The sequence below is a fragment of the Cardiocondyla obscurior genome, linkage group LG12 (genome assembly GCF_019399895.1).
Source record: "Cardiocondyla obscurior isolate alpha-2009 linkage group LG12, Cobs3.1, whole genome shotgun sequence".
NCBI classification, from domain to species: Eukaryota; Metazoa; Arthropoda; class Insecta; order Hymenoptera; family Formicidae; genus Cardiocondyla; species Cardiocondyla obscurior.
The window spans coordinates 5,074,545-5,101,431 of record NC_091875.1 but is presented as its reverse complement, the minus strand read 5'-3'; the positions used below and the strand labels follow the sequence as shown (position 1 = coordinate 5,101,431).

At 42.3% G+C, this 26,887-nt stretch overlaps 1 protein-coding gene across 8 annotated transcripts in view; it reads right to left on the bottom strand.

Annotated features, from left to right (window-relative positions):
- LOC139107072 (uncharacterized) overlaps window positions 1-23,195 on the bottom strand; it is a 100,005-nt gene extending 76,810 nt beyond the window's left edge. For 3 of the 8 annotated variants that reach the window (XM_070664331.1, XM_070664339.1, XM_070664332.1), the window contains exon 1: window positions 4,018-4,691. In XM_070664331.1, coding sequence (XP_070520432.1) covers window positions 4,018-4,049 — 32 coding nt within the window. In that variant the 5' untranslated portion in view covers window positions 4,050-4,691. Of the gene's footprint in view, window positions 1-4,017; window positions 4,695-22,983 lie in introns of those variants that run through there. The other 5 variants (XM_070664330.1, XM_070664333.1, XR_011546464.1 and 2 more) reach the window with 4 other exon arrangements.
- Between the last annotated feature and the right edge of the window lie 3,692 nt (window positions 23,196-26,887).

Below are 26,887 nucleotides of genomic sequence, written 5' to 3'. Positions count from 1 at the left end.
AACGTTTCTCACATGCAGACAGATAAAGTTTATCGCAACATGTGAAATTCCCAACCGGAAATGTCAAAAAGGAGCGAGTAGGTCTTTTCAACAAACGAAGAGTTCTTATCTGTCACGACCGAATAATCTTCCCGCTTTTTGTCATGTGTGACGCTATCAGTTAGCCGGTTGATAAAAAAAAAAAAAAAGCTGGAGAGGGAAGACGTATGTCCGGTGTGCATAAAATGGACACAATGAATTTTCACGCGGAGCTCTAACAGTAGCCTCGAATTCAAGCTTCGTTCCTCCGACGGCTAAAAATTTCCCATTAGGCGGCGAAACTTCGCCGATGAGTTCGACGAGTTTTTAATAGACGATAATGATCCCGCGGAACTTCGATCGCATACCATCGACTAGAATGCGTGTTCCGACGTGACGGTAATGAAGCCGAGAGCGTAAAGTCCTAAGAATAGCGACGCTTTAAGGCAAGAAGAAGACCGACGTGCGTTTTCGCGAAGGAGAGTAATTAGACGTCGCGCCGGCCGTTATCAAGATCCATGCGTGTAACAGTGAATCGCTGGGTAATTAGGTGAACGAGAATAAATATGTACGGCTAATTCAACGGTACGTGTATCCTTCCCGTTTTCAATTATTTGCACAACGGAGTATAATGCAAGTGCAAAAATATGTTTCTCGGAGACGGCGTCTGCGTTGAAGTAGCTAGGCTACGTCGAGACTTGCGAGTACAAGATGTCTAGAAATTCGGTAGACATGTAATAAATTTTCTGCGCGAACTCTGCATTTTTTTTTTTTTTTTAATAATTGGAAATTTTAATTGAAATTTATGTTGTTCTACATCTATGAAACTTTGATAGGATGAATGAGCAAATCAACGCAAGGCAGTACGCAGATAAAGATCTTCGTAATGATACAGTGCCAACAACGTTGTAAACAACGGAACATTTCAACCTTTACTCCAATCTCTAATTAAAGTGAAGTACCGTTACGAATGCTGGAATGTTTCAGTCCGTATTCGATTCCTCTTTAACCAAAGTAAAAATCATAACTTTAATACTTTGTGGAAATTCAGAGAAAAAAGCAAACACCCGTGACACACTTGATACCGCATTATCGCCGAGATATTCCTGTTTATCGTTATTAAGATTTTTCACGCCAGTTGATTTCATTATCTTTTTATTTATTCGAATGTGTTCTATTTATTGTCACTGTCACTGAGATATTCCAGCGTCTAAAGATAATTGATCTCGGTGTTCGGTTCCTTTGTATTTTTAGCCAAGCTTTGTAAGAAATTACGGAAAGTCGAGGCACGAAATTTGTTACATTTGAACTACCGATGGAAAACGAGAGCTCGAGTCGACGCCGAGAGCTTAAAAATGCAAGGTTTAAATCCATCGCAAATCTACCGGTTCTCGTGACGTAATTTAAGACCGCCGTGCGAGGGGTTCCTAAGAAGGTTCGTCGCGCAAATGTTTAACGAAAAGTCATAGAAAAACCAGGAGTAACGCGCGTGCTCGTGTATCCGTGCGATTCGCCGGATGCAGCACGCTCATGTAATAAGTTATACGAGCCGGGCAAAAGAGTAAGGGACAAGAATTGAGACGAGAGAGAAGACAGTCAAGTATTTCTGTGCGTATGAATGTTTCAAAGCTGACGGCAAAGACACGCTTTATTCCAGGCCGCAGAGCGTGCATCTCGAGGTTTAACATTTTACGGCCGAAAAATTACGCTTCGCGTTCTGTAAATATTTTCGTGAAAAAAAATAAAAGGAAAAAAAAAAGGAAATATCGATGTAAGATGCGAATCAAAAGACGAGGAAAATTGCAAAGTGTTTGTCGCACTGTTTCGTTGTATAACAGATTTGTATTTCGCTAAGCCAACAATAAGCAATTTCAGAGAGAAAATATGATTAATTATCGTTTAATCTAATTTTAATAATGGCGTTATATTTTTTTATGAAATTGCTAAGAATTTGTGCTGCAAGTACATTAATTTTCGCATGAAAACGACCGTGCGGCGGAACGGTGGAAAAAAACGAGACGAGGTAGAAAGGGAAAAATATGATAATCGGAAGCTGATGGCGAGGTATCGACGTCAATGCGGGCATTGGCTTCTACGGCAGATGCTGCTCGACTGGAAATCGCCTCGTCCTCACGTCGGCTCTAACAGATCTCTCGATGTTTGAATATCTTGCCAATCGAGACGATGTCGTACAAATAATTTCCGCTTTCGATGCGTGAACGTCTCGTTTGGCAAACAATACCGGCCACATTTACGACAGGTAGATAAAATTTATCTATCGCAGTTTACAAGCCCGCAATTGATACGTGGCGATGAGTCAAAGATAAAGAGGAAAAAAAAAAAAAAACAGCTGAGAGTGAAGCACACATCTGCTTGCGGATTTAACTTTTCTCGAGACTTGGACGGAACCTTTTAAATTGAAAATATTATTAATATTTTCAATTTGAGACTAATTTTTTTTTCCGCGTACACGTGGATATCGAGATGCGCCAGAGAATACAGTTTTATCGTAAACGTAAGATATTACGAGCCATTTCGCTCGCTTGCAGCGAGCACATGTGCGGTGTTCGGCACCCTGCCGAAAACGCAGCTTTCCAACTTTAGACAAGGAGACATTCTATACTTGACCTTAATGGCGTCGCTCCAATGGTTCATGTCGCAGTGGTGGTCTCCTATGCGTATTTTCCCTCTCTCATTCTCTCACTCTCTCTCTCTCTTTCCTATTTTTGACGTCCACTTTTAATTTACTCTTTTATTCTTTCGCTCGCGTATTTATCCTCGAATGAAAAACGAGTCGCGTAATCGCGACGGCTGTTAAATCGTGACAAATATTAATCCCAAAGATTATATTTTGAACGATTGAATTCGACGGTCTACGTGTTGATCTCTTTACTCATTGCGCGTCGCGTTATAATACAGATTAGCTGTGCTAATGGCGTATCGACGGTGCGCAATCTCGATACTCGCGTTCACCATTAATCGGACACTTCAATCGGAAGTACGTCGGACCGTAGTTGGAATTTGCGTTATTGCTGCGCGAAGAACGATCGCCACGCAAAATAAGGTGCTAACTCGCCCGGTAGACACGTCGGGATACTTGCGTTACGAATATCGTACGAAATGAAAAATTCTTTTCTGCAGGACGCGCCTTTTTTCGCCCGCCACGCCGATCTAAGCCGAGCTGCAAATACTAACCCCGCTAAACTGCATTCTGGTAAACGCGATCAAATGAATTTCTCGTCTGCACCCACAGCGAGTTTCTGTTCACGTGCGAGCGCGCGTAAATGTGTAACCAACGTAAACCGATTATCGTTGCGACGAATAATCTCGCGACCGCCATCGCGCGCGCGCTTCGCATTGTTTTCGACGCAATAATCAGTTCTGCAAACTCGTTTGTTTGACATAATTATACATTTTACGAGGATACTTGACGGTCGTTAACGAAACGCAATTGGGAATTATTCAATTCAGCAGAATGCGTAGAAGGTGTCGCGTAATTTTTTTTTTTTTTTTTGTTTTACGCCAGGAAACAAAGCGCCGGTCATTCTCTGCAATATTCGCTTACAAAGGCGGGTTGCTTAATCGAATAAAAATAATTTACGCGAATATGGTTTTCACTCGGACGCGGAGAAACCGCCCATTCTAGTGGTGTGGCTTTAACGTTAAAAATTGACATCGTGTAATAATTTACATTGTTCGAAACAAAATTACTTTCCGTGGTTTCTTCAATGTTGGAATAAAAATTGTATGATTAAATATCTGACGTAAAAAAAAGAAAAAAAAAAAAAAAAAAAAAAAATTCTTCCACGATTTTTTCCACATCAATATCGAAATTACACAATACTGCTAATTCTACACCTGTGATTGGCTTTTCGATCGATATAAAACCCCGATGTACATCTCTAAACTCAATTCCCTCGCGTTACTAAAGGGTTTCCCTTTCCACGAGTGGGCGGTAGGTCCGAATGCGAATCCGTACGAGTAGAACGAGCGAAATACCTAGACACGTTGTTACTCTTGAAGCTGACCATTACTCCGTTCGGCTGCGTCGGCTATTCCGGCGGTTAGCTAGAAGTTAGACCGCATCACACTCGGCTGCTTTTCACACAGGCGCGGGCACACCCGCACAGACACACATGGCACACGTGCACACCGGGTTTTACCGGAAGGCGTCGACGCGGGGAATAAAAGGAACGACGTTCACGGCCACGTGTACGGAACGCTCGCGAGTTGCAGCGCGCATCCTTCCAGCACCGCGTTTCCGGGCGAACTGATGAGCCGCCACGCTCCGTAGCCGCTCTGCTCCCACTTGCCGTACACCCGTGCACACCACCTCGACCGGCTCTCGACCCTTTCGCCGTTGAACCGACGAGCACGCTACGTTGCGTCTAGCCCTCAGCCCTGCGCTGGGGCTACCTGCTCCGAGTGCCGTTTTACACGGTTCGCAAATAAAAATGCATTTATGCTGAGCCAAGGAGAATTCGACGACGCGATTGTTCATCAAATCCGTACGAAATTAATTCAACAATAAAGATCGCGCGATTTATTCCGCAGCCTCTTCCTACCTAACTTTTATTTTATTTTATTTTTTTTTCTCGTAACTAGAGGAATAACCGATCGATATCGAGGAAATGATTTGTTTTTATCTAATTTTAGATTTATGGTACAAATTTAAACCTAAATAAATCACTGTCTGCGAGAACCTCTCTCATCGTCGGCCATGAGTGTAACCTTACGTCGTCCCCCGTAAATGCACCGTTTCGTTGCGTTTCACAAAGTGTATGCATCATTCATTCTACCGTCTCGCAAGAGCACAGTGTTTAGGGAGTCTCTAAACGTACCGTTCCGCTAGCCTGTGGGTTACCGTCCTTTCTTTCATTGTCCCTTCCTCGCGATCCGTCTCTGATGACAACCGGCGCAACTCGCATGGAAACTCAACTAGTTCAGCGCGTTACATTTTATATATCAGATACATATATTCATGCATATATATATATATATATATATATATATATAAAACGTAATTAACCTACGTGATTAAAACCGCAAGCGATTTTTAATCACTGCAAGATGAAACGACGAGATAGAGAACGTCGCTGAGCTTTGATTTCGGATCTCGTTAAATACAGTCTTAAGATCATTTCGCAGCAGTAATTACAACCTAATTTGCTTAAATAAATCGACGATATTGATACTCATTTTTAATTATATTAAAAAAAAAATTTTCAAGTAATAAAAAAATAAAAAGAAAATAAAAATCCTCATGAATGCTCAACAGACCCTGAAGAAGATGATCTTGTTATCCGCATCGGTCGGCGTAATATAAAAAGTAAATTACGGAGGGCGAGATTAAGAAGCGCCCGAAATATTGCGCAAAGCTATGTATCCAGGAGAAGAAACTTCATTTCGCGGCATTTCCGGGTTTACGTACGGCGGGAAGACACGCCGGAACGCGAAGTAACAAGATTCCCTGAGTGCGGAAAACGGGCATTGCGGAATACCGTCACCTAAGCGGCGCGGGCGTTATTTCATGCGGATTTTGACGTAACATTAGTTACATTTAAGTCCCGTATGCAATTCCCTCCCCCGATTGAACTTTCCCATCACGTTCCCGTGCCTTATAGTCCCTCGCCTCGTTTTCCCAGCCACCCTCGAAAGTAACTAGTTGAAACTGTTAATCGTTCGTTTCCCCGAAAAGTCTTCGGTCGCGGTAAATGCGATTCTTACATGCGAATATCAGGTATAGGACGGCCAGGCAATTCAGAGAGAATTCGTCACGACTTTGCGTACCGATTCCGTATCTCGTCAAAGAGAAATCTCTTAGCAAGAGACATACTTGAGACAGGCGAAAATAATTCAACTGCCATTAATGTCCCGGCGGTTCCTTTTAAAGCTATATATATATATAATCTTTCCTTCGTCTTAAATTAATCTCGCGTACGCTTATTTAATTTAAAAATTAAAATACGATACTAAATTATTGCGCGGTGAAATATGTTTTCATATTCGGGCTGTGATTACTATTATATTAATTAATATTTTTTTTCTGTTCTTTTTTTTTTCTTTCTTGCAACAAATTCTATTTGTACGTCGAGAGAATAGCAAACTCAAAAGTTTCACAAACAGACGCAGAAATAATGCCGTTGTATCTGCTAAAAGCAATTTAAGGGGACAGGTAGCCAGGCAGGTAGAAAGATAGTCGCTTTTGTCGGCGATTGTTAAAAAAAATGATGGATTTACGTTTAACGAGCGGCATTGTAGGGATATGTGTAGGCAAATTAGCCTGCTTGTCTCGAGGAAATGTTACACGCGAAATACAAATAACGAAAGTCCAGCCGCGCTCTTATCGTTTTAATCCTTTCTGCAACTTTGGATTCTGTTACATTCGAGATCGCCTGGGCTATCATCTATCTGTCATTAATCCGGCTTTTATTCTCGCATCACGGGACAAACGCCATCGAGGCCATCAATTGTGAACTCCGCTGTCCGTTCGCTCACCGAAATGAAATTACGAACGTTTCCCGGTCGACATGCCGCAAGTTACTCCGAAATGGCAATCTCCGTGAATTAGTTCCACAAAAGACCAGTTTTAATCCCAAGAAATTTTCAAATACACTACGATCTAATACGATCAAATATATAATTATCTTATAACAAGCAAACGTTTATTAATTCAATATTTAATTTTAACCTGCTGAGTAGTTATACAAATCACTTAATATTATCTTTAATTTTTTCATCAAATAACAAATTTAAAAAAAATGATAATAATTTGCAACCAAAATGCAGTAGAGAAAATTATCTCGTAATTTTTTTTTCTTTTCGTATTTGCTTACATTCTTCGTTTATCTTAAGACACTAAAAAAGATATAAGGAATATCGTGCGTTATTTCATTCTCGCGTTGCATTATCTCACGCTTCATTAAATATTGGCCAGTTTTATTGCCGCGAGTATCCGGGAGAGATTGGTAGCTATTTAAATAACTCCTGAAGGAAATATTGAAACTCGGTTGTCTCGAGCTGAACAGTAGAAGGGCCGGCTATTCCTTTGGCGCGCGTGTAAGCGAAGTCTGTTCAGAATTTCAATGAGAACCGCTGAGAGATCAGGAAACTTCTGGACCATGTGACGACACGGCAACCACCATGAGAATGGTCAGAAGGGAAACGCGCGAACTACCGGGAACATTCGAGAGGTATGCGAGTGCAACAAACCTTTAGCGAATTTCGCCTTCTGGCAAATCCCCTAATTTCAAGTACAAATCGGTTTCAAAACAGAACCGAGCCTTCGTGGCTTCGCGCTTCCTTGCCACGAAATTTGTCTGTCACGAAAATTACCGCGAAATAAATTTCCACTTTGCCAAAACCGTGAAACGCTAAAAGTTTCAAGTCCCCCTGCGGTCCTTGTCAAAATAAAGCGGACGCGAAGTGCAGAAAAGACCCCCCAGAAGAAGTTTGCATCGCAAGAAAGAGTGGGATTCATTAAAAAAGATCTGGAAACTAGGTTCGTTAACTGCTGGATGAGAGAGAAACGTCTAGCAAGCTACTGGAGTATCTTAACAATATAACGAGACGACCATTGTTCATTAATTATTTCCCCCGAGTGATTTCGAATCCTCTTCATTTTAATACAAAGTAATGTCAATAACAGCTGACGCAACTTTACTTCATTCGTTACTCAGGCAACAAATAAAGCTGCGAGAAGATATCAAAGTTCGCTCGTGCATACGCTACGGTTTTCGAGCGGTCGTAGAATTCATACGCGGCGTACATGAACGCGCGCGATAAGTGACATTGAATAATTAATGAAATGATTGTCGAACGACGGTCAATCTCCGCGCAAAGTCGCCCACATTGTGCGACACGGCGCAGACGAGGAAAATATCAATCTCCGCGCGATGAACGTGATTCAGCCCCGTAATATCATTAAGACGGTGCTCCACGGATTCCTAAGAGGCTTAAGACGAGCACAAAAGACGTCGTCGCCGTGCTTACGACGACGGTTAACGAGATTCCCGAAAACAAACACTTACTTGACGCCGCTCGCGGCGAGAGACAGCTGTGCAACGAGCAAATTTAACGTTGACCGGTCAAGTTAGCGCGCCGCGAAACCCCGTTGTGGCGCTCGCAATAAATGTCGCGGGGTGCGACAAAGTTATAATCGCGGGGCGGCAATAAAATTTGCGGACCAACTTTGAAGCCTCCGTCCACTGAATTGACTCGGCGACATTATTGCGAATTTAAAGCGGCATTTGCTTCATTACGGTTGGAACGAAAATTGCTCGATGACCGGGCAGTGAAACTAAAGTTTGATAAATATTACCGACGACGAGATTGCACGCTGGGTATAATTTAATGATAACATCGCGGTCGTAAATTTTTCACGGTACAGTTAAAGAGGACAAAGAGGTTGCTTTTTGCAAACCTGCCGCAAACGCTACAGGGACGTTCTCCCGTTCCATTTTTATTTCGTCACACAGGTGGCTGTATAATCCTGGCATATTTTACGAAGAAAATTTGGATTGCGCGCGTCCAACGGAAGCTGCGGCAGCAGTCGAGAAAATTCGCAACACCCACTGAAATATACGAATGTCGCGAATACATAAAATTAAAGTTTGCCCCGCGAGTACGCAAACATCCCATCTCTTATTGTTTTATACGCTTATCGAGTGTGACTATTAACCGGTGAACTTTTTAACGAATACGAAAGAAAAAAGAACGATCTCGGTGAAGATAGAAAACTTTTACAAGCAAAAATAAAATTATGGAGGAGAGACTGAAAAAGACCGCCCCGGAACGGAACACACTGATAAAAGAAGAGTCTAACAAAGTTCTCTCTCGTTCGCGTTGTTGGCCTAACAACGTCGTAATACCTGTTCTTATCTTGTCGACATGGGGGAAAAAGATCCTCTTCTTCCTTAGCTTAACACACCAAATTCTGCCCGGATTACTTCGGATACGTGGGAAAGAGCACGCGAGTAACTAAATCTTAAGAATTTTATTACTCAGCGCTTATCTCGTCTCTAAATACAGCTCAAACGTGGATTGATTTATTAAGAGTTTCGGTTTCGTGATTCTACATTAATAAATAATAAATTTAATTTAAAAAGCTAATAGCCTTCCAGTTTCCCAAAATCCCTGTACGCTTTTACGGGACGTCAGCCTCGTCGCGAGGCACTTCCTCTCGTATTTTTTCATTGCAATTTCTCTGCCCAACTCTGGTGCGGGTTACCCGTATTTATTTGTGAAAGTTGCCAAGCGCGGCGAAGCGCAGGATAAAGGCAAATGAGATTCGCAATTCCCCTTCGAATTCGGAAGAAAAAAGAAACTAAGTGCGTCCAGGGCACCGGAAGACTCGATCGTCGCATCCTGGGAATTTTCCGCGACAAAAGCCGTGAAAGTTCTTTCGGTCGGGGAACTCTGCTCCGTTTAGAATTTCTCCAAACGCGAGAGGTTTGGCGTACGTAACTTTTCTCTACGTGCGCGCGTATCGCGATAGTTCGAAAAAAGGATGGATTTATTCCCGCGATCCGACGTGAAATCGCTCGCGGAAGGATGCGGAAGGGACGGGATCTCGAGATATTGTTCATCAATAATTTATAGCACCGCTGTGCAACCGAAGTAGCGACGTGTACGCGAACTGAGATGCGCGATGTGAGCGCGGAAATAGAAAAATATTTTATGCGACGGAATAAAAAGGGAACGGCAATAGCGAATGAGCAATAAATCCCGGGGAAAAATACGTGTTTCGCGCCGTGCATCGGCCTAAACGCGATTTTTCAACGCGTTATCGGAAGCAGCTTGTACCGCGGCTTGTACATTGCAATCATTTTAATATTGAATTAATAATGAAATAAAAAGAATGGAGTTTTTAATGTAGAACGTGATACAAATACACGATTATTTTTTCTTTTCTTTTTTGTTCAATGATTATCTATAATGCTCTTATAGTTTTTCTTTTTTTTTTTTTTTTTAAATTCACGTTACGTTCATTGTGACAAGTGACGCAGATAGGAACACAGCGGATGTATTACAGTTTTTTCGTAGTGTTTCGTATCGAGATACGTCCATCATGTAGCTAGCGAGCTCTGTTGCAATTCGCGGTTCGCGTTCATGGACATGTTCGACCGGTTGAGCTTCGGAAAAGGCGATTACCGATCAATTCATTTCTCCTCAAGCTTTTAAAGAATGTCCTCGGAAAAGCGGACGGGTCGCGGCACATAACGTACGTGGTAGTCTAAGATCGATGCTCGCACGTGAAAAATGTTGTAGGCGCGCGTCTTAAGCGACAATTTCTTGGTGCATTCATCCGGGTACATGGCTACCGGAAACAGGAAAGTTCGCACGATAGGCGGAAAAATAAAATGAAGACGCGATACGGAGAGAAAAGAGCCGCGAATATTGTGAGACCGATACGGCAAAATGCGGAGAACCGACACTCGCTTTGACCACGAGCGCGTGACGCGTCGAGAATAATTATATACATTTTCAGAATAATTACGGCCGGGCATATTTGGACGGAGGAGCTACGTGTGACGCTCGTCGGGCTCTTTAAAGGCGCGAAATCAGGATTTATGATCATTTCACGGTGCCGGCGCTGCACTTATTAATATTTCAGCCGGCGTAATGCGCTTACGTAATCCAACATTCTAAATAATTGGAGCATTAATAATTTAACCACAGAGGAGACGTTCCGCCTCTTTGGCTGTTATAGCGTTTGAACGAAACTACAATTATTTCCCTCAGCGTTAGAGAATCATTAAAGACGAATAGTACCACTTTGTGGATAATTATTACCATGCCGCGCATCGTTTCAATTATAATCATGTTGCCGATCTTTGGAATTTCTTATAAAAATGAATCTTATGTATATTGTGGATATACATATTCTCTGTTGCACCGTCCCTTTAGTAACGCACGTGTATGGTATAAGGAGTGCGAATCGCGCAGGTGTTTAGACGTGCGTCTAAAACTCGGTAAAATTCGTATCACCATCAAGAGATTGAAATAGATTCCTCACGTCTGCGAAGTTGACTTTCTCATATTTTAATTAAAAAAAAAAAAAAAAAAAAAAACGTGAGGTTAGCTTCCTTCTTGTTAATTAATGTTATCATCGTTTTAATCGGCGGAATTGTTTCTAAAAAATTATTAGAACTTTTGCTGATTTTTCTTTCTTTTTTTTTTTTAAACTTGAAAAATTTGGGACTAACTTCGCAGACATAAATTCCTCGCATCTTCTGTCCGCTGGCCCGAAAATACGAGGTTTCTCTTGTGCGCGCCGAGTGTACAGAAATTCCACATACGCGAATAAATGCATTGTAATCCAAGACACACCTCCGTCTGTCATCCTTATCACCGCGCGCGCGTTTGCTATTCAAGAATCGTATCAATTTCCCGGGAAGTGAAACCTCGACAATTCCTATTTCACAAAGAAAAACTGCTCCAACCAGCAGTTATAATTGCTTCCGAACTCAGACTCCCGCGAGAACTCGTCGCAAAAGTAGGTCTCTTAACGATTTGCTAAAGGTATCTGAACTCGCTGTAACGTTGAAGAATTTCTTTTTCAAAGCGTCCTACGAAGATTTGTCTGAAAAACTTATTAAGTTCATCGCTGTAATTCTTATTCTTAAACACTGAATTTTCTTGTATCGCGAAATCATTTCGATCTTACAGCCCAATAATTTGATTAGGTTGAGGGGAGGTAAATGTCTTCCGCGACGTAGAAAGAATAATTACTGCCTAGATTGCTGCCCATAAATTGTATCGTCTAACTTAGGACCTTCACAGTATTCTGGCGCAATATTACTACAAACTCTTTAAGAAAATCGATTTTTAAGGATCATATTTAATGCGTGGACTTTTTTCTTACTTTTATGGGGGAAAAAAAAATTATTCAATTCTGCCGTGAACGCGTTTTTCGTCGCGTGCCACGTTGACGTTTTAGTTTACTTCATTTATGCTACGATTCATGCTTCGTGAGAAAAAAAAAGTCACGATGCACGTGTACATTTATTTTAACAGTGCGCATAAGCGTTACAAGCTGCACTATTTAGATTTTACGTCAGAGATTTTTGTCAAAGAGAATTTTTATATGCACATTGTGAAAAACGGAGCGAGTTTAAGCGCCTGAGCGAGAATACGTTGTGCAAAATATATCCGACTCCTAAATTCGTCCGCGAAATATTTGATCGACAAGCTGCACGAGTGTCCTCTCGAACGATGTAATCGCGCTGGAAGATAGGAAACATCTCGACCGACTTGCACGTCTTACGTGTTACGATATCGCTCACCTTGCACTTCCATTGATTTTCTAGGTCGATTGGATGAACTTTAAGTTGCAATGCGAAAATTTACCGTAGTATTACGTAAGTTTCATTCTCGCATATCACTTATGATTAAATTAAAAAAAAAGAAAAAAAACGTAAGCTTTCTTCCTTGAAAGATTTCATTTTAAAGTGACTCATAAAGCCTTCATTAACCAATCGTGCATATTGTTGCGCCGCAGTTGTTCAACTAATTCATTTTAAGGAACCCGACGAATATCTCCGGTAATGTGATTAATATGGTAATTTGGATATACAAATTAACTCTAGCTCCGCGCAGCCGTTTCGAACGCCAAAGCTTTAACGAGGTACGGCTGTGCACGCAAACGTATAAACGGAAGATGCAAAACCGAGGTCGAAACATTCTAAGGCATTTACGTATCGTTACGAACATTCATTTTCTTCGCTCCCTGAAACGTCAGGCGAGGCACCTCGCGGGAAGAAGAAAGCAAAGTTTACAGACAGGATCTCAGCTGTAACAGCCGGGAGATTTTGCCTCGTTCCGACTCAAGGACGTTCCAACTAAAGGGATCCTTTAAACACAGCTCTGCTACGACTTGTAGATTTCTCGGCGGCGCTCTGCGGCCGTATATTAGCATCGAATTAGACGAGACGATTAGTGCCGGGCGTTTCGCTAGTCGGTTCCTCGTACCTTGCTATTTTTTTCGACCGACAGCGATTTGGACGGTTTCCCTCCTCCTTTTTCCCTCACGCTGGATTGCTTCCCCAAATATGCATGAGCTCCCGAACTTTTCATCCGTAATCAAAAAACACGGCTCACGTTACCGTGTAATAACGCGGCTCGATTCCGAACATAAATTCATATGCGAACACGCAGATTCGCAGCCCCAAAAATACCGTTGAAAAGTTGATTTAAAATACAGGAGCGATTTCTTTATCTATTATTATACGTATATACAAATAAAATAAAAAATAGCACGCGACGACGGGACGGGACGGCTGTTAGCCGCTGAAATGAGAATCCGCAGAAGAATTCACTAAAGCGCAACGACATTTGTACCTCATCTGCAACATCTTGCTTCACGCCGCGCACGTTTCTCTCAGAGCACGTTTGGCACCGGTAATCTCTGCGCGGCGGCAGACGAAACACGATTAAAGTTTCGAGTGGCATTCATAAACGGCGTCTCGGGACGCCCGAAACTCTTGCGGAATCCCGCCGGGGAGATCCGCGCCGCATTTCCGCTCGGAACGGCGTCGCGAATTCCAAGTCGGCGTGCGACGCACGGTTGTTCCGACTTTGCCGCAAGATTGCCGTGACTAACTTTAGCCGCGCTGCCTGTGACGGCCGATGGAATTGACAACGCTATAATATACGTCCGCATGCCGCCAATTCCGCGTGTTGACGTGCCTTCGTATAAATTAAATGCGCGCGAGAAAACGAGCAGGGAACGCTGACTCAAATTCACCCAGCGCGGGTTAGACTTGGGCGCGATTACGGTATCCAGTTACATATTTGTAGTAAACGGTAAACGAAAAGACGCAAGTCGCTTGACAAACGGGTCACCTCGGCAGTCTGGAGCGGTCGAGCAAATTTAATTATCGTCTGAAAATCGGGGACGAATCGAAATTACCGGAAACGAATATCCGGCCGGAAGTACGTTATATATGTCCCAGATATTGGTCCGTCTTAACGTTTTCCATCTTTTCCATTTATTCCCATCCGAGAGACACAAACGTCATGCGCCTCGACGCGCAACGCAACGAGAGAAATTACACGTCGCGCTTGAATTAACGTCGTTATACCGGAGCGGCCCTCTTTAATCCGCGATTCGTAATCGATTTTATTTACAAGTATTTGCTTTTACTCGGAACTGTCTGTAAAGGTTTTACTTCAAGCGTTATCTTATCGAGCGCCGTAAAAATTAGTATCGCGCGTAATCGACTTTACGGTAAAGATTAAAGTCATCGGGTACCGTTCAATTGTTCGCGTGCCATAGATATACTTTACGATTGCAATAACACCGAAGCGCGAAGACTCACTTTCTTGATGGGAAACGCGCGCCGATTTCGCTTAATGAACAAGTGTGGCGAGAACGCGTTAGGCGCGTGGTACTCGTAGAGCAAATGCGCGAATACATCGCGCGCGAGCTGCTTATGCAACGCAGGGGAACGTGGGGAAAACCGGAAGTGTTCGGTCAAGGTAAGACGTTGCCTCCGTCCAACGTGAATGCACATTAATATACCAGTCTGCGCGATTTTCCGCGATCGCGTCGGTATCTTCCTCGAGAATCACCACGTCGAAAGCTAGGAGCGTTTAAAAGCAAAAGTAACAAACTGTTTCCTTGCGACGGTATTTTATATTTTTTACAGTAGAACATCTCGCTGTAACTCAAATATATCGAGTGTTTCACAATATTGTAGCTAGAAATATGTATAAACTGACGTTATACAGTTTTATATGATAATTTGATAAATTTTATTTCTCATTGCGTCACTGGAATTATCACTTGTTTTATTATTCAATATGTACGACGAGATGTCCCGATTTTTTTTCCGATAGCTGAATAGATTCCTCTTAACTCCTTCATGGTTTTAATAATTTGATTGATCTCCGAAATATATCAGCGTTTCAAGTAGATGCTGGTTACTTTTACCCTTGGTTTTCTCGTGAGAATAATAATGTGATGCCTGTGTCTCGGCCGATGCCTTATAATGATGATTTTTGGATCTGCCAGAGCCGCCGCATCGAGATTTGTGCACCAAAGCGACAAAACAATCCCGGTAATTAGTAGAACCGAAATTAAAACGTTCAGACGCATATTTCGCTGATTATTATTACTTTTTTTATATTTTTTTCTGCGAGACGGTTTCGAACGATTGCCACATTGTGCGTCATACCGGGCTTTTGTAACTTTGCGGGCCGTAAAAAAAGGTCACGATAACACGATATCGTACGTTATACGCGTCGTAAGACAGATTGTAAACCGCGCAAATGCTTTTGATAGTGGAATCAAAAATAATGTTATCGTTTCAGGTACACTTAAAAATACATGAACAAATCATTCAAGGCTGGAAGATACCGGTATTATCAGCAATTGCGTTTCCCAAATGCAATTTGCATTTGGAAAATATAGTTACGTGTTTGTCAAGTTTAAAAAAAATTAATTTTAAAATATTTTTTCCGATTAACTTGTTGGAGAAAAAAATTTGTAAAAAAATTAATTGCTTATTAGTTTTCCCTAACAGTTAATTAAGAAGTGGATCGTTCGACGGCCAAGTATTTTTTGCAATTTGAAAGGAGAGGGGGGAAACGATTTTTGGCGACGTTAATCATCGCTCGATCTGCAAATTAATGACGCCTTAGCGATCAATTATTGCAAAATTGATTCACGTAGCGGGGGTGTTTCATTTACCAACGACATACAAGCGCGGTGGTTAATAACAACGCCGTCGACAAACGCAGCTAGTTTCATTAATTCTCGCACCGATACACTTGGCCGCGTACGTCATTGTTTGGCCGGTACGTAGTAGTTCGGGGCGATCATTACGAGTGATAAAGTTAACCCAGGGAAGAGACAACGAGAACGTACGTAGGCCACCGGCTAGAACGGAAGTCCTACCGAGGGTGTAATCAGCTGGGAGGAAATAAACGCGGACGCATTTCCCAGTCACAAAGCGTTTGTCACCCGATAACTTCCGCGACTACCTTTAAATTTACACTATTGTAAAGTACTCGCTCGATTCGTCATAAATGTCGGCGCGAAAAGCAGCCCTTATTGTTACTCGATCGGAAAAATGCGACAATAGTGCCGCGTTATTTCAGGGATGAAACAGAAATCTGTAAAGATCGTAAAATTGTTGATTTAAAATTAAAAGCATTAAGCGCGCAATGATATTCGGAGAGAAATTAATAGCGATTTGTTGAGTTGACATTGAGCATGTGGAGACCGATGGGATCGCTACATTTGAAACGAAAGAAACGGGAGATTTTCTCCAGAGAGACTAGAAAACGAGATCACATCGAACTTCTATCTTGAGAAAACTTCAAGGGGATCAGCCGGCTCTTCAGCAGCAATAACGGTCAACCCGATCATCCCTCGTTCTCATGAAAATCCAGAAAATCGTACTGTTCGATCTTACGAATTTGAGAAATAAGAAAAAAAAATAAAAATAAAAAAGATCGGAGCCAAACCGGTAACAAATTTCTATTCGTTTTGCGTAGACATTTTAGTATAATTCTATCAACACGTCGCGCTTTTTTTTTTTTTACTAAAAATGACAAAACGCACGTCATTTACTCTTGCTTCTTTCTTAAAAAAAACTCGTTTCACATTTAATAATTTTGGGCAACAAACTACGGACGTACGTCGCGTTTTGACGTCATGACTCCCGCATTTCTTTCCCGAGCTTACAATAACCGAGCGTTAGAAAGATTGACTATATGTATATAGGTCAGCGAAGATGAATATATTTCACGAGGAATATTATTTCTCCAGCAGATCGTATAACACAAAGCTCGGATGCATAAAGCGATAACGGCGTTCTAAACGCGATCGTGAGGAACGGGGCGGAACCGTTAAACCCAGACTGCCGTTTGTAATCTTGCGAAAAGCCGCACGACACTGCCTAGCTGAGAAATTTCAATGATACGAGTAAACCACTACGTACCGGAATTGCGTCATTATGCGCGAGAAGGTAAACCATTATTGATTATCCACCTCGGTATATCAAATAAGAATCGATGATATATCTACCGGCTTTTCAAATCGTATTGAGAAATCTGCTTGAAAGAATAAAGCGTGCAAACGCGCGCTCGCGGTATCAATCGTTTCGTTGCAGTAATTCGGTTTGGGATTTGATACAAAGACAGAGTGAACGGTTGATAATTAAATTTCAATGTTTTTTTTTCCGTCGAATAATTATTCGATAAATAACCGAATCACAGGAAGCATCTGCAGGGAACGTTTCTGTGTATGTACGCGCGTGTAGGTAATAGCGATCTATGGAAATACTCGAGTCTCGATTAAATTAGGCACGACGAAGATGTGCTATGGGAATTCCAGCGGTATGGGAAGTCCCCAGCTTCATCCTGATCAAGAGCATAACCGACTATGATAATTCCCTAATACCCGATAGCACGAAGGGAATTACAACAATCCGTATCGCGCAAAGCATTGTTGCGTTATGTATTACATATCACACATATTTGTGCTTTCTCTCGGTTATTTGATTCATAATGTACATAGTTTAAATTATTGAAACGTTATTTTTAAAATATATCTACTGTACGAGAAAAGAAAATAGAAATAAAAAAGGAATATTAATAAAGAACAACGAAAGGTGCATCGAGCGCAAATATTAAGTTCAGTTCTAAAAAATAAAGTAGGATAACCAAGTAAGGATATTGATCCGCCGTTCGTACAAAATCTATAATACGAAAGAGTCACGCGAGCCACGCGCTATTCGCATTTCGTACTTCAAGGAAGTTCGGAGATTAAGGACAATTTACGATACGCCGGAGGGCGGGAAAAGAGGGAACTCTAGTGGCGTACCTATGTTCACAGAAATCGCACCGTTATTTTAATAAATCACACGCCGGCGTATTCGCTCGCCCGCTTTCATAACTCACACGCCGGTGTGGTTTACATTTGCCGGGCGAGTGTTCGTTTTTCCGCATTACTGAAAATTGTGACTAATTGCTGTTGCGCTCTGCGATGGAAATAAATAGATCCTCTTTCTAAGCACTCGGCTAAAAAGTTACCGACCGTATAAGCCGCGAGAGATACGTGGCCTATCGGACTATTCCTCCAGGAAAAGACGCCAGTCTAAATGGAAATAATAATAACTCCAAAGATTTTTCCGACAAATTAGCGTGGGGATAATTATAAAAAATTGAGAGTTGGTAAATTAATTTCTGAGAAGCTTAAAAAGAAAAAATTCTTTCTCGTTCCTCGATCGTCAAAATATTTATCTATTAAATGCTTATTAAAGTTGCTTTTTTATTTTTATTTTTTACGAATAATAGTAAAAGAGAAATCAATAATTTGAAAAATAAGTTTGATTCTTTTTCTTTGTTAAAAGTTTAAAACTGTACCAAAGTATTTTATCATTGCGCTGTCGTCTTACATAATAAGCACGAGAAGATTGGCCGTGTTATTTTCGCGAAAATGATATATACTTCAAAGTGCCGGGAAAGTTTTGTATTAAATACTATTGAGAGGAAGGGAAAGAGGGACCATCACAACCTGGCCAAGTTTTTCTAAAGTGCGACTGGCTGGCGCGAAGAAAGAATTTCGCAGCGCCCAAGTTTTTCGCTTTCCAAGGCAGGACAGCAGGGCGGGACAGGTAAACGGCCGAGATCGCATTTTGTGGAAGCATCTTCTCAGAAAGCAGAGGAAACTTGTTTAAATCGCGCCACGCGAGATTAGACTACAAAACGACCCGGTTTTTTGCCGGTTCTCGACGACAATCGGGATAATCGAGAGTTGCAGCAATTTCCGTTTCCACTTCAACTTATTCGAAACAACGCCGGCCAAATCGCTGCGGATCGATTAAACTCTCGGAAAATTTTCTCGCGACAACATAACGGCACTATATGCGCACGAAACCGAAAAGTGAGCTATAAAAAGGGTCGCCGCGACAAAAAGCGAAAAATGGAGTTAATGATTCGCGGCGCGCGATAGAAATTTGCGGCGGAAAAGGAGAAAAAAAACAACTTTTTTTTTTTATTCTTTAGTGCGACAAAGAAGGAAAAAAATCCGAGTGCAAAGATGTTCTAGTTTTTGCGATTCATTCAGCTTCCAAGCAAACTCGACCCTGGTCTTCCTTTCACGACGGAAATACATTCAACATTCATCTCGCGACCCTATTCCCGTTACTTTTTTTTTTTTCCATTTTTAGTCTTCAAAATTACTAATTTGTGACCGATCTTTTTTATCTGAAGGACTTTCGGAAGAAATATCTAACATTCTTACAATCACGTCTGCTAAAATAATTAACCAGCAAACATCTCGTATCCAACGTGTCGATTGTTATCTGGATAATAAATATCTTTTCGCGTCTCGCAAATACAATAATTATACATTTTCTTTAAATGAGAGAAAGAGGAATGGAAATCGCTTAGATAAAGTAATAAACTGACAAATTTTGACGCTCCTTCATTAACTCTAATTTGTCAGAAAGTTCTTAATTTTCATTATGAATTAAGTTTTTAAGTAATTATTCCCACCCATCGTTGGAATTCAGAGCTGCTCATTCTTTCAGATTAGAAGAGCTCTTTACGAGGAAAAAGTGGGACGGCGCTTGGTAAGGCGACTCGGATTGCAAAAATGTCTGGGACTGTCGGCTACAAATTTCGGACAAATGGTCGTCTTACGTACGGACGAAAATTCACCTGCGGATTACGACGACCAAAATAAATTTCACACACGCGTTTCCAGACCGTTTCGTTCGTTCGCTCGCTCGCTCGCGAATACGCGAAATGCTCTCGCGTGGACTCAGCTGAAAACGGTGATATCGCGCGCTGCTCTGCTCGATACGTTCCGTCGTTGTTGTCCGAACAAATGGCTGCTCGTTTGCTGATTTCAATCCCCGTAATGCTATCAATCGTACGATAAAATCGAGGCCAAACTAATTGAGCGCGATAAAAATTCGACGGTCAAGTATTCCCCTTCTGGATCCACGAAATCGATAGCGGTACTCTCGGCAGTCTAAATATTTAACGTCTCCTCGTACAATGTTCAATTCCGCGGGGCACTCGAGCTCGCGATTAAAACATTCGCGCTACCCGCAGTTTGATTAAACAGGTTCGCTGGACACGCGTGTGTAACGGATTCGAAACAGTCGTAGGATACTGGCCAAAGCGGTTCGCAAGATGACGTGATGTATGATTCATTCATTGAACGATACACGCGCGGGCGCAATTAAATTTTACAGCTAATCATTACACCGCGCTGTTTGTAATCTACGCGCTAATTGGCGATATTTACCCGCATCAATCGCGAACAGCGAAATAGATGGCTGCGATTGAATTTAATATTCAGGGCAACAACGTATTAAATATCGACTGCGGGGGTCACTTGCGTACGAGCCGCTGTTTCGTAATGTATTAAAAGTTTCAACGGTGCAAAACGATTCGCTGTTGCGAAGTAACGCGATGGTTTATCTGGCTGCGTCCGACGAAAAACCAACCAGACGCCGGCGGTTCGTCTCGGACTGGAAAATCCTCGGCGTCAGTAATGATGCGGAGGCACGGTAACCTCATCGTTATTCCGACAATTCCTCACCTCGATTTGGTATCCAGGGTACAAAGTAGAGGTGGATCTATCGTACGATCGATGTCTCTGCGCGGCGCGAGCTGGACGTATCTGTTGCGAACGATTGACCGCCCGTGGTCGTCGAACACGCGAGTCGAAACGTATGCACGCACGTGCACGCAGGACACGCGTACACGTCATCCACGACTTTATTCACTTTCACCCCACGACACGGCGGCACGAACGCACGGCTCGCAGCCTACGAAGTGAAATAACGTCGTTCGTTAGCGGGACGCAACGTACAGGAAAAGAGAGAAAAAAAAAGGGGGGGAAGAGTGTCTAACGAACGTATAACGAGAAATTGCAAATTAAAGGGAATGCCATTAGACGCCATTAAAATGGAATACTCATACGATAACGACGAAAACTTAAAGCCCTAATTAAAATAAATAAATTGCGAATGCCAAACGGGGACTATGTTCCGAGCGATGCGTAACGAGCATGCTTGCGAGAAAAGCGCATCCGAGTTGTTATTTCAAAAGTTGCCAATAATTTACCAGCGATATCGTGTAATTATTACGGGAATCGCAGCTGGTAACTTTATCCCGCGTCGAGTTTTGCGCAATGGACGATTGAATATTTAAAGTCGTGAATTGAAAGAACAGATTCATATCGAATCAAAGCTGCTGAAGTTCGATTATATTTAGCACTCCCGATGATATGTTTTTATCGAAACATATCTCGATGAACTTTTCACATTCGACGAGTTGAATATTTCATGAGCTATATAAGTTCGCTGGTTTAAATGTGGAACTTTACCGATTGCGTCGATATTGTAATAATAATTAGTAACTTTGCAAGTTGGAAGCTTCTGTACAAGGTAAAATTACTTTAATTTCTGGCAGCGAGCTTATTGTACAACAATATCAATTAGAATTTCACTTTCAAATAATTTTATAAAAATGACACTGGGACATTCGGACGACTCGTCAGAAGCAATCGCGTAAAAGCAGGCACGGCGGACAATAAAAAAAAAGGGGAAAAATAAATCGCCACGGATAGAAACAGGGAGTAAAGTACAAAGAGCGATTTACAGGAAGAGAAGGATCAACGCGAAAAACTGTAGTCGGTCACACGTAGTATATGAGACAGCCGTTTACAAACGTCCGTATCGCACGAGAGTTCCTGCGGAACTGATAGCACTTCCATACGACAGCGTAAAAATCACAAGATTTCCACCTCTTACCACCCCCCAATCCCCTCCGCACTCAGTCGCCGCGCCGGTCACATGACCTTTCACCTCCCGCCGACGCCGAGATGCACTCTCGCCCTTCTCCAGCCGCACAACTATTCAACCCCCAGGTTCATAACGCCCCTTTCGTGCTCGTCCCGAAAACACTCGCAAAATTCTCGCCCGCGTCGGATCCAACATTCCGTTCGCTTCCCTCCCCCCGTACCTCCTCCTCCTCCCAATGATTGATTTCGGCAAAAGGATAACCAAGGCAAGACTACATTTGAAACCAATAGTGCGTGGGCGTTACAGACTCCGTTCGAGCCGAGGATTACTTAGAAAGCGGAAATGAACGACGCAATTGGCAGAACATTGAAAATAAAAAATAAAAATGCTAAAGGGCGCCGAAGCTGATTCGCGATATGGAGTGTTAAAGACGATGTTATTTCTAATAAATTTAATTTGAGAAGATGGACGGGCACATCTTGAGAAATCGATGTGAATTAAGTACCAATGACTCGCGCAGCGGTAACTAATCCTGCTCAGCATTTTGCGTCTCGCAGCTTTAATTATCTCCGGGGACGACCATTTCTACAACGAGGACCTATACATCTTCTTTATCCCCCGCCTTGCAGGATTAAGATCATTCCCGGGGGAGCATTCGTTAAAAATTCCCACTTTCCTCCGCAAACGGGATTACGCGTGTTTCGACGTTGGCCTAAAACATCGTTGAGCGTCGAGAATGATCGTAGATCATTCCTTCATTATACGGAAGCGGCCGTTCACCGAATAAACGCAGACTACCTCGAGTAAATAACGCCGCGCGATAAATCTCTCGCACGGTTTCGCATATCTGTGAGCGCGCTAATTGCGGCGCTGCGTTGCTCTCGAAATGCGCTCTTGAACGCACGTAAGAGAGCTCACGTCAAATTCTGACCCCGCCCGTTCGCCGTCGAGGCACGCTACATGATTTCTCTGCGGGCACGCTAGATCCCGGTACCTCAGCGGCATTTACTTTGCATAATTCGCATATTTTAATTTCCTCGGCAGATGTACGACACGATATCTTCTCGCATAAAACGTTTAATTCGCGCGGAGATAATTCTCCCTCCCTCTCCCGTATACTCGGAGGTTTCGCGAAAATACAAATTTTTCATATTTAAAAGTCGATCCGACCCGCCTGCCAAAAATCTCTCACCTGATATTTCCGGGAGTTCTCACGACGTCGTAGCGAACACTTGGCTTCTTGCGACGATCCCTTCGCGGGCTTCTCAGGACCTCCCTGTCGCTCCCGAACGACTCTTGGACGACATCGCGCGGATAGATGTGAGTCTTTAACGGTTGATACGCCTCGGCGGACACGTAGACGCCAATGCAACCGCAGCACTTAGACATCGCGTTCTATTCTTCGGGATCGAATCTGGCGCAACGCTCGCCTATTCTTTTTTTTCGACCGCCACCGCGATCCTTCGGACCGTTTTACTTTCCGGCGGACCAAAGTTCTGGTATCGACGCCGTCGTACGGCGTCGCAAAGAAGAAAAACACGAGGCGCAAGTTCCGCGCTGCTCTTTGGCGAGCAAGCACGTTCACTGATATAAGAGGAACCAAGTGAAATACATTCGATAGTTTAGAGCAGGCTGGCCCCGTCCCGTACGGTCGGCGGTGATAGAATATATATGTATAGAAACCGTTCAAAGCGGAAAAGCCCGTGATCTATCGCGCGCGTGCTTTTTACGCGGACCAATTCCCGATAGCGAGGCAAGGTGAAGTCACGAAACACTCAGCGCTTGGTACGTACGAGGCTTGTTCCGGAGCAGCCACTTGAGATGAAAAGTTGGAATAATTTTCAGTTGGACCGCCGCGTTCTCATGCAGCTTACGTGCCAGAAACGTTTGATGTAAAACGGACGTAAAAAAAGAGCGAATTCAATTTTGACCCACAGTAGATACGAAACAAAAAAAATAAAAAAATAGCCCACGTGCTTTGTACGAGACTTTCGCGCATCTTGCGTGACTGTGGTGTCGAGCACGAGCAAAGTCGACGGAAATTTTTCAATGCTAGGTTCTCTCGCAAACGAGCACCTTATAGGTTTGCATACCTCAGACGTAATCGAAATTCGGAGAAGCGCGAGACAAAACCGAGAGAGCGCAAAAAGACCGACAGGAATGTGCGAAGGGACGTGTATCACTCTCGCGCGCGCACGAAACAATGCCGAAATTGAACGGTTGCGTATCCGTCCATCGAAATTGCGTTCACGTATGTACACCGGGAATGTCTTTTCAGTTACAAACGCCCGTAATTTCGCCGATTCCCGCTCCTCGCTCCCCGCCGTGAGCTTCTTAATAACCGTTCGGCGATTCTTAATATTCAACTCGCCCCCGGGCGTATTACAGCTGACTGTTCGTCGACCGCTACGTGAGGATGTTCGATCGCACGTGTTCTATTCGCAACGAGACCCCTGAGACACCAGGAATGACAATGTCTTCTACGGTAGTTGAAATTCATCCGATCTTACGAAAGTCGAAGTCGGGAGACAGCTTCTTTTTACAGAAATTGAAATATTATTTTTTCTTTTATTTTACTTTTTAATAAAAGACTGCGTTCATTACGTTTATATCGACGTATTAATTTATTTTATTTTTTTTTTTGCTCTGATATTGTATTATATTGATTTACGTTCCAATTTCCGAAAGATTTAGTCTGATCGAACGCACCTAACGTTAGATGGACTTGCGTCGAAAAACGTCGTTGAAAATTCACGAGCACCCTCGCGATTGACGCTTGGGATGATACTGAGAGAAGTTCCCATTGAAGGGCGGAGATGAAGAAGAAATAGAAGAAGAGTCAAAGAGTGGAGAGGAGTCCTCCGTCTGTGCAATGCGTCAGCGATGCGTGACGCATAGCGATTTAAATAAGCATGCGATATTTTTTCAACGAGAAACGCGATATTTTCATTGTTTAACTAACTTTTTTTTCTTCTATTAAAAAAAAAAAAATAATAATAATTTTTTTATTAAGAAATTAATATTAATCGTGATATTCAAGTTAATTTTTCGCGACATTAAATTCAACGTCATTCGTTATACCATGCGAACGTCGAATCGTTTCGAAGAGACACTGAAATGCCCTAACTATTCACCGAATGTTACGCCAATGTGTCGACCGTATATGATTGTATAAGACATTCATCGGCATACACCGCGAGAACGCGTTTGCTCGACACATGCATCGTTGTAGTCTGCAAACCAGGCGGATCAACAACCGGACGGGTGGCTCCGGACTCCACAGCTTCTTTTGCATTTCGTCTGTTTCTCGTCGACCATATCAAGACGCACGTGGAAAATTTAACGCAACTTTGGCTCGTCGCACTCTTAAGTACACGAGAATAGATAAAAAAAAAATAAAAAAAAAATAAAAAAATATTGTCGTTAGTAACGAAAAGTTTTTCTTACGAAAGAAAACATCGGATAAGCTCGCGACACTCCAGACGAAAAATGGCAACGACTATTTAAGTTAAGCTAATGCGTCGCGAACGAGGGAGTAAATTGCGAAAAAGCGCGGTGGTACGAGATCGACGCGTCAAGCTCGAAGCTGAAAGCGAGACACGTGCACGCCATAAGGACGACGATCCCTCGCTAACGCCTCGCAAATCTGGGATTTCGTTTTCATCCGCCGTTTTTCATCGGGGGAAAAAAAAAGAAAAAAAAAAATACTCGGCTAATTTATCACGCACCGAAACAGTAAAATAATGGAACGCGCGTGCGACGTTTCGATATTCTGATAGATTTCGCACTTGAACGCAATGTGACGCTGAATCGATCGAGTTCACGTTGGAAAATTAAACCTCATGATTTGCCACAATTACTTGAGCATGACGGACTATATAACGGATGGAATAATTCATGGATACGGAGAGCGATGTAAAGTGCACTTTGCCGCAAATCGTGGAAATACGAAGGGCGATGAAAGACGCAACTCGAGTTTATTTCCCCAACGTGCACATTTTGCTCGTCTACATCTCTCTAAGATGCGTATTTTATGTCAGCTTTGACATGAGATATGAAAATATCTGTAATATTCAATTCTATATTCCTATACCTATTACATTACTATATTTAAATCGAATTTATTATGTACGTGTATATATATTATGTAAATAATTTTTTTAAACATGTGTAACACTTCAGAAATTCTGTAAGATATGTATGTTAATAATTCATTTTGCATTTTATTTTACGTGTTATTATATATCATTGTGATTAATATATTATACTGAATAATAATTCGCAAAATAACAAAAAAAAAAAAAAAAAGAAAAAAACGAGACGGTCGTATTAGGCAAGCGGTCAATGTTCGAGCTAAAATATCGATGTCAACTTAGAAATACAAAAAGAACCTATCGAGGCAGAGATTGAAGGCAATATTCATGCACAGTGGCCGCGAGGTAAAAGCCAACGCTCTCATAATTCAGTAGTGTGCAATATCGAGGATCTACGGAGCTGCGACGCCAGCATACTTTCGTATTTCACGTAAAACAGGTGGATATTGCCATCGATACATCACCGGTTACCATTCACGTGGCATTCTCCGCCACAGTTTAGCCAGAAGCACGTCCGTAAAATCGACTGATTTGTTTAGTGCCCGCATTCGCGGGACGTGACTAACGACATATGAATATTTCATTATTTCTGGATCAAACGCTTAAACGTGTAAGAAAAAAATTTTTTCACGGAGTATTACGTCATTTAGCAAACCTGAATTGCGCTCTACTCTCTACACAAATAATATGCGAGTTACGTACTTTTTGATATCCGCAAACATAGAACTACTTAAAAAAAAAAAAAAAAAAAACCCCAGCAAGGTTTTGTTAGACCATAATTAGAGTTATCGCAGTTAACTCTTTGCTCAATGGTTTTTTTTCATAATTCCAGCACTCTTCGGAGAGTCGAATTGTGAGTAGGATAATTCCATCCGGATAAAAACGCCCGCGAAATGCACGCGGATGAAAGTCATACCACGATAGAGAAAAGATAGTGCTTTTCTTTCCGTTCGTCGCAACATAATCACGGCGGTTTTTCACATTGTTCCGTCGATCCCGAGA